Here is a 15,786-nt window from a genome sequence, read left to right as displayed (position 1 = left end):
CCACTGTGATGCCTAAAGGCAAAGGGCATAGTTGAGGTGTTAAATGAATACATAGAACATAGAATGTAGAACAGCACAGCTCAGGAACAGGCCTTTTGGCCCATCATGTCTACATCTGTCTTTAACTATCCGGCAGAGTTAATTGAAAAGGAGGAGGAATTAATAAACTGAAAGTGTACACTGAAAGTTGATATGGCACTGGGAGCAGAAGAGATACATCCACGAAAGAAGTGAACCCTTAGAAGAGTATAAAGGAAGTGGGAGTATACTTAAGAGGGAAATCAGGAGGGCAAAAAAGGGGACATGAAACAGCTTTGGCAAATAGAGTTAAGGAGAATCCAAAGGGTTTTTACAAATACATTAAGGACAAAATGGTAACTAGGGAGAGAATACGGCCTCTCAAAGATCAGCAAGGTAGCCTTTGTGTGGAGCTGCAGAAAATGGAGGAGATACTAAACAAGTATTTTGCATCAGTATTTACTGTGGAAAAGGACATGGAAGATATAGAATGTAGGGAAATAGATGGCAACATCTTGAAAAAATATCCAGATTACAGAGGAGGAAGTGCTGGATGTCTTGAAACTGTTAAAGGTGGATAAATTCCCAGGACCTGATCAGGTGTACCCGAGAACTCTGTGGGAAGCTAGAGAAGTGATTGCTGGGCCTCTTGCTGAGATATTTGTATCATCGATAGTCACAGGTGAGGTGCCAGAAGACTGGAGGTTGGCTAACGTGGTGCCACTGTTTAAGAAGGACAGTAAGGACAAGCCAGGGAACTATAGACCAGTGAGCCTGACGTCGGTGGTGGGCAAGTTGTTGGAGGGTATCCTGAGGGACAAGATGTACATGTATTTGGAAAGGCAAGGACTGATTAGGGATAGTCAACATGGCTTTGTTCATGGGAAATCATGTGTCACAAACTTGATTGAGTTTTTTGAAGAATTAACAAAGAGGATTGATGAGGGCATAGCAGTAGAGGGACTTCAGTATGACGTTCGACAAGATTCCCCATGGGAGACTGGTTAGCAAGGTTAGATCTCATGGAATACAGGGAGAACTAGCCATTTGGATACAGAACTGGCTCAAAGGTAGAAGACAGAGGGTGGTGGTCGAGGGTTATTTTTCAGACTGGAGACCTGTGACCAGTAGAGTGCCACAAGGATTGGTGCTGGGTCCTGTACTTTTTGTCATTTACATAAATGATTTGGATGCGAGCATAAGAGGTACAGTTAGTAAGTTTGCAGATGGTACCAAAATGGGCCAATGTGCTGAGAAGTGGCAGATGGAGTTTAATTTAGATAAATGAGAGGTGCTACATTTTGGGAAAGCAAATCTTAGCCGGACTTATACACTTAATAGTAAGGTCCTAGGGAGAGTTACTGAACAAAGGGACCTTGGAGTGCAGGTTCATAGCTCCTTGAAAGTGGAGTTGCAGGTAGATACGATAGTGAAGAAGGTGTTTGGTATGCTTTCCTTTATGGGTCAGAGTATTGAGTACAAGAGTTGGGAGGTCATGTTGTGGCTGTACAGGACATTGGTTAGGCCATTGTTGGAATATTGCATGCAATTCTGGTCTCCTTCCTATGGGAAAGATGTTGTGAAACTTGAAAGGGTTCAGAAAAGATTTACAAGGATGTTGCCAGGGTTGGACAATTTGAGTTATAGGGAGACGCTGAACAGGATGGGGCTGTTTTCCCTGGAGCATCGGAGGCTGAGGGGTGACCTTATAGATGTTTACAAAATTATAAGGGGCATGGATAGGATAAATAGACAAAGTCTTTTCCTTGGGTGGGGGAGTCTGGAACAAAAGGGCATAGGTTTAGGATGACAGGGGAAAGATACAAAAAAGGACTAAGGGGCAACTTTTTCACGCAAAGGGTGGTACGTGTGTAGAATGAGCTGCCAAAGTGGTGGAGGCTGGTACAATTGCAACATTTAAGAGGCATTTGGATGGGTATATGAATAGGAAGGGTTTGGAGGGATTTGGGCCGGGTACTGGCAGGTGGGACTAGATTGGGTTGGGATATCTGGTCGGCATGGACGAGTTGGACCGAAGGGTCTGTTTCTGTCCTGTACATCTCGATGACTCCAAATGAGGATGAGAATTACAGAGGCACTGGTATTCCCTGGATTCAGGGGTCGTGCCAGAGGATTAGAGAACTGGAAAGCTTTGCCCTTGTTTAAAAAAAAAAGCTGCAAAGATCAACCCAGCAATTAAAGACCAGTCAGTTTAACTTCTCATTTCAACAACTCACCTCAAACAGTGCAGCACTCACTCGCTTGTGCACTAAGCTGCCAATCTGCACTATCAATTCAAGTATGGACAGGAAATATTCACTTCACACTCAGAGGCTAGCGTGCTACTGCTGGGTCAAAATCCGGCATGGGGCTGAGAACTGCTCCCAGGAAAATGAGAAGGAAAATCTCAGGAGGGAAGACGGGTAATGTTGCTAGATGCAATCAAGGCAGATCTGCTATAAGTGCCAGTGGAACTCCTACCTTGTCAACGTATTCAGTTATAGAAACAAACACTAAATAAACCCTCTCCCAGTATTCAGACTCGCATTTCATGAAATCTCTGTAATATTTTCTTTGTAAAAACTATACACAAGATAGTAACTCCAAAAAGCTTCAGGCTGTTGTTCAACAGACATGAGACAATAAAGTGATTGTCCTCCGAAAGGCTTGTGACAAAGGATAGCACAGGGTATCAGCTGATGGGGACTGAATGACCTGCCAAAAATGGATGCTCACCTTCATCCATGCCATTCAATATCTCATTGAGCTCCTGTTCTTTACAGTCATATTGGTGCTCCTTCCAGACTTCTCCATTTTCACTTCGCAGCACGATAAGCTCCCTTTCTTTGTCCCGCATTGACCCAAAATGTGGGATCTCCACAATCACTGGGCTAGAAAGAAAACAGACTCTTTTGTCTTATCCTTATTTGGCAGACCAGTGCAACTTCCATCTAATTTTCTTTAAAAATCTTATTTTGGGAAACAAATTCAACTTCTTTTCTTTGCATTTTGAACCCCTCCCATATGTAAATTTGGTCATTTTAACCCTTTGAGAATTGGGATAGCAAACTGGAAACTTCATGTTTCTTTTTTGATTCTTGAACTTTTCTTTGGAAAGAATGTTGCTCTCTCTGTATATTTAAAGATCGTAGAAGTCACAAAGGGAAAAGTTCCACATTTCACTTGAGCGACCGCACTCAAAGGGTTACATACAGAAGTGAAATTCAAATCTTTAAAAGCACCATGATGTCTTAGTTACAAACCCCCTCATAAGCAACATTAAGACAGCTTGCTTTTCGGTTGCCTACATAGGCTGTATTGTTCACTTAAAATCAAAATGAACAAAACCATTGCCAATGAAGAAAGGAGGAAGTTGCTGTAAGATGAAACATTTCAGTGACGATGGAACTTACGCATTTCCACGGTTTTGTTTTGTTGGTCCACCAAAGGACATCAAGCATTTGAGTGAAACTTGACAATAATTTTCAAGTGGGCTTTTAAAGAGGCTTCATTGTATCAAAAGTGATGTAGCACTGACATTTTTATACTCAAACAATTGACAATACAGTGCAAGATGCCCCCATTTGCAATGACCCACTCCAGACCCCATTCCCCCACCAATCCCTCTTTTGGCCAGAATATTGGGAATGAAGAAATGTCTCTGGTTATTCACATTTCTAACATTCGGCTTCATAATATTCAACATTGGACATACACAGAAAACCATTTGTGCAAATGTGTGGAAAAGCATATGGGATTACTGAAGGATGCAATGGACATTCAAGACTCAGTTGGGTTCCACCTTGGAAATACAGCCTCATTCGGCACCGAAACTCTTACACTGTCCTGCTTATAAAAAGAAAACACTGGCAGATCGATCATATCCTGTGTGTAGTGCAAGACATCCAGAATGGAAACATGGATATAGAGAACGTACCAAACCTTTGAGAATGTATCAAGATCATTGGGAATGGACCAAATTGTTGCATAAAATGTTTAAAACCTACGTTTTGCAAGGCAGAAGTGCTCAGGACCACCTTACGTTCTTGAGTAGTTGTATGACACCAAATTTCTGACAATCTTAAGCAGACGTACTTCAGAGACCCTCACATTTTGAGGTAATCCCAGAATGAAAACCAATTTCAATGTTAATTTTAAGAAGGTGTGAAGCATGCAGTCCCAAACTAAGTATGTAGGCCTGTTCCATCACTTTACAAGATGTACCACATGCTTATTCTACCGAAACTAATGAACACAGGGGTCCTTTTGCACTGACCCGTTGTAAAGGTAATGAAAGCCAACAAATTTCTGCCACAGGATGACTGGACGTCTCATTATCTCTGCACCTCTTTCCAAAATCATGTTGCCCCTTGTGCATGGGGGCAAACAGACTAGTTGTCATTTCCGCTGATACCTTCTCTATACCAGTAATGAATGTGAACAGCCCTCACGGTTTACTGAATGCATTTGATGTGGCCGAGAGAGATTCGAAGAGGTGACGTACAGGAGTGAAGCGATCATGAAGGCAGGATGCTTGCAGTGAATAGAAAAACATGCCTAGCGTCAAGCTTAAAAACAACATAGCTTTGATAGATCAAGCCACTATGGTTATCTTTCCAGTGACAGAACTGAAAGTTGCTCTTTCCAAAACGAAAAGAAAGTAGCAGAAAAGAAATACATGGGGAATGACTAAAATAAAAACCAAAGAAAATTCAAAACAAAATTAAAATCTGCCGTGACAGTTTGTATCTTTTTTTAAGAAACATCCTACCCAATAAATTTTGTTCCTCGTGGCCCAAGCTGCAGGATTCGGCTAACCAAGCTCTCGCCCTCGTTGAGAGGGGGAGGGTTGGTAGGAAGGTGCAGTTTACTGAAAAAAAAACATCCATGCAGCAGTAAAGGGAAACAAAAAAGTGGAGTAAAAAAACAATGAAGAAACTGTCATTCCCAACAGTATCCAGAATTTAAATGGAGCATTCGCAAGACTTCACACTAACAGAATGAGCAAAGAAATTTCACCCGGTTCTGCGGAGTATTGACAGCCACATCTCAGTGGGCTGTTTGGAGGGTTCCTCAACTTTGGGTGTTTGTCAATGATCAAACAAGGATGTCCAATTTTAGTTCCCGTTTGGTAGAATATTATGGTATTCCATTCGGCCACCGTTAAGCCTTTTCACGAATTTCCTCCTCTAAGTTGCTAAATTTAAAAAGGAATTTTTAAAACACAAAACTGGCACACAATATTTTATACGCTCCGTGCGTTTACAAGGGGACTGCAGACCTTCTTGTTCCTCAGACCTTCGACGCTCTCCTCACGTTCAAACCAAAAGCTACCGTTGGGAGGATTGGTCAGCTTTCACACACGCACACGCACGCGCGCACACACAAAGAAAAGCAAAAGGAAAAGAACAGAAGATGAGACTTCTGCGGTGGTCAGGAAGCATGAGGCGGCGACTTACCCCAAGAACTGGGCACCCGATGGTCCAACTTCAACCAGCCGACTGGCCAATCCTTCGCCCTCCACCATGGGGGGCGGGCTGGCCAGTTTGTGTCTCTTCACCAGGCGGCAAGTGATGCGTGTGGGTGCGGTACATTTGCGGGGCGGGATGACAATGCGCATTCCGTTGTGACGGCTACCTCGCATGGATCCACCGCGGGCATCTACCATGAAACTGACCAGAAACCTGTGAGGGAGGGAGGGACAGACAAATGAGGAGAAATAAATTGGTGAGAGTGAGTCACTCTGAATCGCAGGAAGAGAGCACCCGCATGAGGTGGAATGGGAAAAGCTGAGCCCCGTGTGAAGCACACTACCATCAGATTTGCCAGGAATATGTTTTGCAACCACACTGTGTAAATGTTTGTTCCACAAGCTAACCAATTTCGAAAACCAAAATTGCTGGAAAAACTCAGCAGGTCTGCAGGTTTGGAGTGACATGGTGGCTCAGTGGTTAGCACTGCTGCCTCAGTGCCAGGATCCGATTCCAGCCTCAGGCAACTGTCTGTGTGGAGTTTGCACATTCTCCCCGTGTCTGCGTGGGTTTCCTCCCACAGTCCAAAGCTGTGCAGTTTGGGTGGATTGGCAATGCTAAATTACACATGGCGTTCACGGATGCATAGGTTGGGTGCACTAGATTAGACTACTCACAGTGTGGAAACAGGCCCTTTGGCCCAACAAGTCCACACCGACCCGCCGAAGCGCAACCCACCCATACCCCTACATTTACCCCTTACCTAACACTACAGGCAATTTTGGCATGGCCAATGCACATTTTTGGATTGTGGGAGGAAACCAGAGCACCCGGAGGAAACCCACACAGACACGGGGAGAACGTGCAAACTCCACACAGTCAGCCGCCTGAGGCAGGAATTGAACCCGGGTCTCTGGCACTGTGAGGCAGCAGTGCTAACCACTGAGCCACCGTGCCGCCCACATTTTACCCATCAGTCAGGGGTAAATGTAGAGCAATACGGCAGGGGAATAGGGCTGGGTGGGATACTCTTCGGAGGGTCAGGTTGGACTTGTTGGGCCCCACACTGTAGGGATTCTGAGGTCTGGCAGATACAAACCAGGGAGCTAATATTTTTCGAGTCATGTGACCCATCTTTCGACCCTTCTTCACTCTGTCCCACAGTTAATTCGGATTTCTCTCCAATGATGCCACTAGACCTGCTGAGTTTTGTTTTCAGCAATTTCTGTTTTTGTTTGATTTCCAGTGTCTGCAGTTCTTTCAGGTTTTAGTTTTGACAATTTCCACTTGCCGAGGGAGAACCTGAAAATGGATAATATTTGCAGCACTTTGTGGTCGAAGCAAAAAAGGAAGTGGGCCTATGGGGGCAAGCACAGGCACTGATGGACTGAATGGCTGTGCTTGTAAGGCTGTGCCACACAACACTGCTAATATTACCATAAAAACAAACCTTTCAGTAGAATCTGAGTTTGATTTACTGCTGTCACATGTACAGGGGGCCAGTGAATAGTGTTGTTTTCTGTGCTCTATAGCAGATCATACCATTACAAGTGCATCAGGGTAACAGAACACAGTGCAGAATACAGTATTACAGCTGCACAGAGAGAGACAGAGAGAGAGATCAGAATTGACATCTGAGAGGTCTGCTCAAAAGTCTGATAACAGCTGGGAAGAAGCTGTTCTTGAATCGGTTCGGATGTGTATACAAACCTTTATATCTGGGTCTGGGACATGAAATAAAAAGGCGGAGGGAGTTGAGCAAAGAAATTCAAGAAAGATTCAGACAGAATTGCAATGATTTTATGAGCACCATTGTGAACACAGCCTATTTTGAATCAGGTATTTAAAAGCTACAATTATTTGCTGATGTCTTGTGAACATTTCTATTACCCACAGTTTTTCTTTCTATTAGCTTTTCACTGGCCTCAAAACCCCCATCAAACTGTCACAAGATAAAAGAGGAGACCAACCAAAGGAATCACGAGAACGTTACAGAACGGGTAAGTAATTGGCCAGCAGACAGACTAAAACATAAGAAACTATTCTCAAATATCCCCATCGCCAGACACCAAGATCGATAGGAGAGCTGCTGTGACCTGTTAAACACAGATTACTTTGCAGCCATCTGGGATTAAGGTTGAGCTAATCTCTTTGGGTCTGAGCTGAATCATGTGGTCAGACTGGCTCCAAAGTTCAACGATACTCGGTGTGAAACTGGGATGAGAGATCGTCTGGATGGAGTTGAGCAGATTGGTTACAGAGCACTAACTGGAAGATCGGCTGGCAGCAGGGAGAGGAGTCTCTTCACACAGAAAGAGTCCGCTAAATGGAAGCCTGAAACTTCCTTCTCCGCAGAAATCGCTGGAGCGAAAGCTGGGCCTTCATCACGTGGAATTATCATGTGAAAAGTACAGCCTTTATCTAAACCTTTAATCTCTTGAGTTGTGCAACAGTCCTTTTCTCTCCCTTCTTAAAATAATGCACTGAATCCTGTGCCTTGCTTGTCTTTCTTTAATTTCATGTGGTCTCTTTTTATTACCTATGCTAACATAATGTGAATAGCACTGGGTTAGTCACCTGGGCTAATGTTCATGACACATAGCAAAGTGTGAAACTTGACTTCAATAAAGTATCAATCCAAAATTTAAAGAACTACCTTAATAGCTACCATGTCCATTGTTGTAAAAATCCACCAGGTTCGCATTATGGCTTTTAAGAATGAGGTTTACCATCCTTACCCACTCTGGGCTAACACAACTCCAGAGCTGCAGCAAGTGGCTGGTAATTAACTGCTGAAATACTGGAGCAGCCAACAACACCCATCTCCCATGCAGAAACAATAAACATCACTGCACTACCCCAGTACAAGGTGGGGTCGGACCACCAGTCATAGCGCACGTGTGGACATTACTCCCAACTTGGGAAAAGGGGCAAGTTAGACCGTGTGCTGCTGCTTTCCCTTAAGTGAGTGAGCGATAGAGTCAGGCTCAGAGGTTTACAATCCAGCATCACCACAAAACAAGCAGCACCGTGATGGGGAGTGGGGCTCACAGGGTACTCCCAGCAAAGAGCAGGCCAAGTGGCCTCTTTCTGCAAAGTTACATTCGACATTCAATGAACTTCCTAGCTGTAATTTTTGCTGATGTGATACAGGCGAGCTCAGTGACCATCTTTCACCCTATCCTAGAGCTTTTGTACATTGATGTTGCACGCTACACAAGAACATGAGATTGTCCTACTTGACAACTGTAACTACACTTCAAAATCACTTGATTGGATGTAAAGCACTTTGGCTTGTCACATAGCTGTGTAGGCTGCTATTTAAATGCACCTTTTTTCTCCTTTTTTTTCCATGATATCAGAACAGAATTAGGTGATCAGCCCATCGAGTCTGCTGCACCATTCAATCATGACTGAGATGTTTGTCATTCTCACTCTCCTGCCTTCTCTCTGTAACTCTTGATCCCCTTACTGATCAAGAACCTATCTATCTCCGTCTAAAATACACTCAGGGATTGGCCTCTGCAGCAATGGGTTTCACAGATTTATCACCTTCTGGCTGAAGAAATTCCTCCTCATCTCAGTTCTGAAGGGGTCGTCCCTTCGCTCTGAGACTGTGCCCCCGGGTTCTAGTTGTTCCTACTGGTGGAAGCATCCTCTTTATGTCCACTCTATCCAGACCTCTCAGTATTCTGTGAGCTTTAATTAGATCTCCTCTCAGCTTTCTAAACTCGATCAAGTACGGACCCAGAGTCCTCAGTCACTTCTCATATGACAAGCCCTTCATTCCCCCGGGATCATTCTTGTAAACTTCCTCTGAACCTGCTCCAGCACCAGTATATCTTTCCTTAGATAAGGGGTCCAATACTGCTCACAACATTACAATGCAATCTGACCACTGCCTGGGCGGCATGGTGGCACAGTGGTTAGCACTGTTGCCTCACAGCGCCAGAGTCCCGGGTTCAATTCCCGCCTCAGGCGACTGACTGTGTGGATTTTGCACATTCTCCCCGTGTGTGCGTGGGTTTCCTCTGGGTGCTCCGGTTTCCTCCCACAGTCCAAAAATGTGCAGGTTAGGTGAGTTGGCCATGCTAAATTGCCCGTAGTGTTAGATGAAGGGGTTAATGTATGGGTCTGGGTGGGTTGCTCTTTGGAGGGTCGGTATGGACTTGTTGGGCTGAAGGGCCTGTTTCCACACTGTAGGGAATCTAATCTAATACATCCTCAACATTTCTGCTCTTGTAACCTAGCCCTCTCAAAATGAATGTGAACATTACACTTGCCATATGTAGACACAGCATGCTGTGCATGGGCTTAACTACAGCTTCCTACACACTGGAACATTCCAGACCTGTCACATGTGATGATGAGGTACTCTGGCCTGAAAGATAAAGTGCCACATGGTGAGGGCACTCTCTGCTGAGCTATACTGTAATCAGAGGATCAATTTGAACCTTGGATCTGAAGGGATTACAATCTGCACTGCTCAAATAGATCTGCTATCTCTCTCTGTGTTGCAGCTGCTGGTCACTGACCCCTGAACTCAATGACCTCCAAAGGACATTGCAAAACTGCAAGGAGCATTGAACAGGAAGGCGCATTGCACCTGCACGCCTTCATTTATCTTTACGATAGAAGGCTGGCATGTCTTTTCTCTCCTTGAGCACTCGTCACTGTTAACTTTCTCAGCCAGTTTTCAGTCAATCGCCCTGGTCAGTGCCAGCAGGCTGTCTGACCACAGGTGCCCCCCTCCCCCACCCCCCAAGTGGAACTCCAATGTGAGATTGCACATCACAAACTCAGAGTTACAGAGTCATAGAGATGTACAGCATGGAAACAGACCCTTCAGTCCAACCCGTCCATGCCGACCAGATATCCCAACCCAATCTAGTCCCACCTGCCAGCACCCGGCCCATATCCCTCCGAACCCTTCCTCTTCATGTACCCATCCAGATACCTTTTAAATGTTGCAATTGTACCAGCCTCCACCACTTCCTCTGACAGCTCATTCCATACACGCATCAGCCTCTGCGTGAAAAAGTTGCCCCTTAGATGCTTTTTATATCTTTCCCCTCTCACCTTAAACCTATGCCCTCTAGTTGAGGACTCTCCCACCCCAGGGAAAAGGCTTTACCTTATTCATACCCCTCATAGTTTTGTGAACCTTTATAAGGTCACCCCTTAGCCTCCAACGCTCCAGGGAAAACAGCTCCAGCCTGTTCAGCCTCTCCCTACAGCAACATCCTTGTAAACCTTTCCTGAACCCTTTCAAGTTTCACAACGTTGTTCCGATAGGAAGGAGACCAGAATTGCACGCAATATTCCAACAGTGGCCTAACCAATGTCCTGTATAACCCTCATCAATGATGCTGGCGAAGTGGTAAATCTTGGTTAAAAGACGTTAGTGTAATTCTTGTGGAAAAGGAACATACTGAACTCAAAATGCTAACTCTGTATCCCCTCTGTGCGGAGTTTTCTTCCTATAGTCTATCACAGGATGAAGGTGTTGCTAGCTGTCTCTAATTGGCCTGGAATGGAATGACTTGCTGGGCTATTTTCAGAGCTGTGGGACTGGAGTCACATGTACACCAGACCAGACCAGGGTGACAGATTTCCTTCCCTCTTAGACACCAGACAGGTTTTGATGTCACCATCACTAGGCTCACTTTGTATTCCAGAATTATTCATTAGATTGTGATGAAATTAGACAGGAGCTTGCCGAGGTTGATTGGAGTAGTTTGTTTTGCAGGCAAAGGGATCTCTGGCAAGTGGGAGGCCTTTAAAAGTGAGATAGCGAGAGTTCAAGGTCTATATGTTCCTGTGAGGGTGAAGGGCAAGGTTTGCAGGAATAGGGAACCCTGGCTGACAAGAGATATTGAGGCTTTGACCAGAAAAAAAGGGAGGTATGGCTCAGGAACTGGAATCCCTGGAGATATACAGGCAACATAGGAGTTTACTGAAGGAGGAAATCAGGAGGGCAAACAGGGGACACGGGATAGCCTTGGTTGAGATTAGGTGAATCCAAACAGGTACTTTAAATATACTAAAGGAAAAAGAATAACTAGAGAGGCAATAGGACCCCACAAGAACCAAAAACACCCTCTATATTGGGGAGACGGGCCGCCTACTTGCGGAACGCTTCAGGGAATACCTCTGGGACGCCCGGACCAACCAAACCAACCACCCTGTGGCTCAACACTTTAACTCTCCCTCCCACTCCATCTAGGACATGCAGGTCCTTGGACTCCTCCATCGCCAGAACATAACAACACGACGGTTGGAGGAAGAGCGCCTCATCTTCCGCCTGGGAACCCTCCAACCACAAGGAATGAACTCAGATTTCTCCAGTTTCCTCATTTCCCCTCCCCCCACCTTGTCTCAGTCGATTCCCTCGAACTCAGCACCGCCCTCCTAACCTGCAATTTTCTTCCTGACCTCTCCGCCCCCACCCCACCCCGGCCTATCACCCTCACCTTGACCTCCTTCCACCTATCACATCTCCATCGCCCCTCCCCCAAGTCCCTCCTCCCTACCTTTTATCTTAGCCTGCCTGGCACACTCTCCTCATTCCTGATGAAGGGCTTGTGCCCGAAACGTCGAATTTCCTGTTCCTTGGATGCTGCCTGACCTGCTGTGCTTTAACCAGCAACACATTTTCAGCTCTGATCTCCAGCATCTGCAGACCTCACTTTTTACAAGGATGTTGCCTGGACTCAATGGTCTGAGTTAAAGGGAGATGTTGGACAAGCTAGGACTTTTTTCTTTAGAGTGTAGGAGACTGGGTGGGGGGTCTTACAGAGGTGCATAAGATCATGATGGGATGGATAGGGTGAATGCACTCAGTCTTTTTCCCCCGAGTTCGGGAATTGAGGACTCGAGGGCATCAGCGTAAGTTTAAAGGGGAAAGAATAAAAGGGAACCTAAGGGACATCTTTGTGACATAGAGGGTGGCATGCATATAGAATGAGCTGCCAGGGGAAGTGATTGAGGCAGGTACATTAACAACATTTAAAAGGTATTTGGACAAATACATGGATGGGAAATGTTTAGAAGGATATGGGCCAAGTGCAGGGAAATGAGGTTAGTGTGGATGGACGTTTTGGTCAGCATGGACCAGTTTGTGCTGTAGGACTCTACGACTAAATTCAAACTCTATCAGATGTCATGACAATTTTGAACCAACTGTCCCAGAGCATTATTCCAAGCCTCAGCTTTCCGAATCCGGTGGCATTGGTGCTAATGCCAACATCTCCCATAAATGGTGCCACAAATGCTGAATACTTCCAACACTCAGTGATTTGACACCATGTGAGGCATTACGCTCCCCCCGGTCTTCAATCCACACTGGTCACAGGATCTTTTGCAGCAAACTGAGGGGCTGAAGACACAGATCAGAGCAGCTATTTTATGAGCTACTCCCCTACACAATGAGACCATCCATTTGCAACTCAATTCTACTCTATCACTTTAGACTTCTCGTTTGCAAAAAAACAACCAATCTTGGATTGCAAATTCACCACATTTGTCTTTTGAGTTTGAAAATTCTAACATCCCCTGTTTGTAGCAATCTTTCTTAATTTCACTCCAGGAAAATGTGGCAGCAGGTGTTAGACTAGGCTCCCGGTCCTAGACTCCTCAAGCAGTGGAAATAATGTCTCTCTACCTGGCCTCGCCCCTTTATATCTTCAAAATTTTAATTCAGTCACTTTCTAAATTCCATGGAATACAACACTGGGATTATGGAATCTCTCCTTGTAATTTAACCCTTATGAGTCAAGGTGTCACTCTATTAAACTAGATTCCACTTCCTCCAACACCATGATATGAGGTGAGGAGTCCAGACTGCTTACTGTACTATTGGAGTGGCCTAACTAGGGCATTGTATTCTTGAAGAATGCCTTTGACCCTGCTGTTCACTAGTCCACAGACACAAAGACTAGAATTTCATTTGCCTTTTTGATTAATCACTGTAACAGTTCACAACGTTTCAATAACCCATTCACACGGACACACCCAAGTTTCTACAGGCCCCACTGTTTACTATTTATATCCAAAGTAATGACCTTACATTGCTGACGTTTTTGGTCAATAGATGAGTCAGTGAAACGTATCGTCAAGGCACACCAGCAGCACATCTTGACAATTAAAAATTCAATATCTTATCTGAAAGACAGCGCCTCCAACAATGTGATGCTCTCTCAACACTGAACTGCAGTGTGATGTACCTGAATGTCTACAGTGGTACTTGAACAAATGATTGCAAGGAGTGGCATGTACTGAGTGAAGTTCAGTGTAGTGTCTCCACAACAGTTTCATGCTTTGAATGTGCATGGCTTCATTATCCTTTGGGGTTTACAGTGTCCTTTCACAATGTCTTGAACAGTGAACAGATACAAGAGAAACGTAAACAATAGGTGCGCATCTTCCATGGGATTCCCAGGGTGTTGTCACAGGAGCCTTGGTGAGTTACTGCAATGCACCTTGGACATGGTGCACACTGCTGTCAGTGGAGGGAGCGAGTGTTAAATGTGGTAGAAGGGGTGACAATTAAGAGGAGGTTGCTCTGCCCAGGATGGTGTCAAGCTTCTTGGGTGTTGTTGGATCTGCTAGGCAAGTGGGGACTATTCTATCACACTCCTGGCTTGGGGGGTGGGGGAGAATGCAAGGAATATATGAGACATGCACTGGTGCCCACAAAACCTGGGGTACCTGCTATTTATAATGGTGGAATGAATGGTCATTCATGGACTCTGGGTACAGCAGGTTTCTAGGGCTGTATGGTTGTTTTGGTGGTCAGAACTAATTGGGTGGACTGAGATTTGAGGCGTGAGGCCAACAAATCATGTTTACAAAGGCTGCATTGATGTAACGCCACTTCGTTGAAGGCCATGATGTCAACATGAGGAAAAGCTGAGCTTGAGTTTTGTGACATGTCCCACCTTACATCAGGGGTTTCCTTGTTGGAAGCTGTAACGTATTAGGCCAGGGCACAACTGAGTGACATTTGAGCTTCGAGTGACATCCCAAGACATGTTGTAGGCCAGGCTAACCCAAAGCCATGGTCTTGCCCATCAGGGTGACTGCCTGAGCATCTAGCAGTGCTGCTACTGTCAGAAAAATCCAGAACTGATGTGAGGAGGAAGGAATTTGCACCTTGCATTGAATCAGCAGGAATCTGTATTGATACAGAGACGTGTCATTTTGTCCAACAGGCTGGACGACGTGAACTGCAGCTTACCCGGAGTGAATAGGGCTGGAGACCAAGTTGACATTGTCAAGAGTATCTGCCGTCCAGCTGAACCTCTTCAAAGAGTCACTGTCGTACTCTCGAGAAACCGCCAGGTGCTGCGACCAAAATGTGGAGAGAGAGGAAAACATAGTGAGCTGTCAAAATATCATTCTCAGTCAGAATACAACAGCTCCTCATCTTCCAGAAATGGGGTTTGAAAGCGGAACAACACAGACAATGAGAGAGATGATGCTGGCCCTTGAACCTGCTCTGTCACTCTACTTTGCGACTCCTCTAACCCATTTTCAGACCATTGCTCCAACCCTCTTAGCTAAGAACATGAGCACAGCTAACGTCTCAGCACAAACACGCCAAGACCACTTGAACAAGCCCTGTTCAGGAAATACTCCAAGGTGGTCAGGTGATTGGACGTGTCGGTGTGAGGGAACAAATGGTAACAAGAAGTTGCACTATTAAACATAGTGTAGGAGCACATTACTGCAGATGCTGGAACTGTACTGAAAACAACAAGTGCTGGAAATCACAGTGGGTCAGGCAGCATTCATGAAGAGAGAGCAAGCTAAAGATTACTTCATCCAGACTTGAAACTTTAGCTTGCTCACACATGAATGCTGCCTGATGCGCTGTGATTTCCAACATATTTTGTTTTCAGACCTGCAATATTAAACCTCCACTCGGTATTTTTGTAAAAGGAAATGGCCAACTGAAATTCATCTGCAATTGCAATATTCAAGAGCCAGTAATGTACAAGAATTCCAATGTGAACAACAGTCTTGGGAGGTACAGGAAGGGTCCCTGAGGTTAAATAGTTGATGGGGTAGCATTACTTTGTTATAAAGTGAATAAGTTGCAAGTGTTGGATGTTGTAAATGATACTGAGCCTTGCACTTTTACAGTGTGTGAGAGAAACGATTGGAGGGAACCTTTTAGGGGCATGAACTAACCGGTAACAGTTACCACTGCTTTAGAAGCAGGCACTCATCTTGGTTAATGAGTTGGATCTCTTTGAGAACAGGATGAACAATTGATTGGGGTGGGGGGGGAAGA

General features: G+C 45.1%; 1 protein-coding gene across 2 annotated transcripts in view; it reads right to left on the bottom strand.

The window, feature by feature from the left end:
- The window catches only part of ank3b (ankyrin 3b), a 392,035-nt gene that overhangs the window by 82,916 nt on the left and 293,333 nt on the right, over window positions 1-15,786 (bottom strand). For both annotated transcript variants that reach the window (XM_060841865.1, XM_060841864.1), the window contains 3 exons: window positions 14,728-14,834; window positions 5,478-5,702; window positions 2,755-2,909 (listed from right to left, as the gene is read on the bottom strand). In XM_060841865.1, coding sequence (XP_060697848.1) covers window positions 2,755-2,909; window positions 5,478-5,702; window positions 14,728-14,834 — 487 coding nt within the window. The remainder of the gene's footprint in view (window positions 1-2,754; window positions 2,910-5,477; window positions 5,703-14,727; window positions 14,835-15,786) is intronic.

The sequence above is a fragment of the Hemiscyllium ocellatum genome, chromosome 22 (assembly GCF_020745735.1).
Source record: "Hemiscyllium ocellatum isolate sHemOce1 chromosome 22, sHemOce1.pat.X.cur, whole genome shotgun sequence".
NCBI classification, from domain to species: Eukaryota; Metazoa; Chordata; class Chondrichthyes; order Orectolobiformes; family Hemiscylliidae; genus Hemiscyllium; species Hemiscyllium ocellatum.
This window is presented reverse-complemented; position numbering and strand designations above follow the sequence as displayed.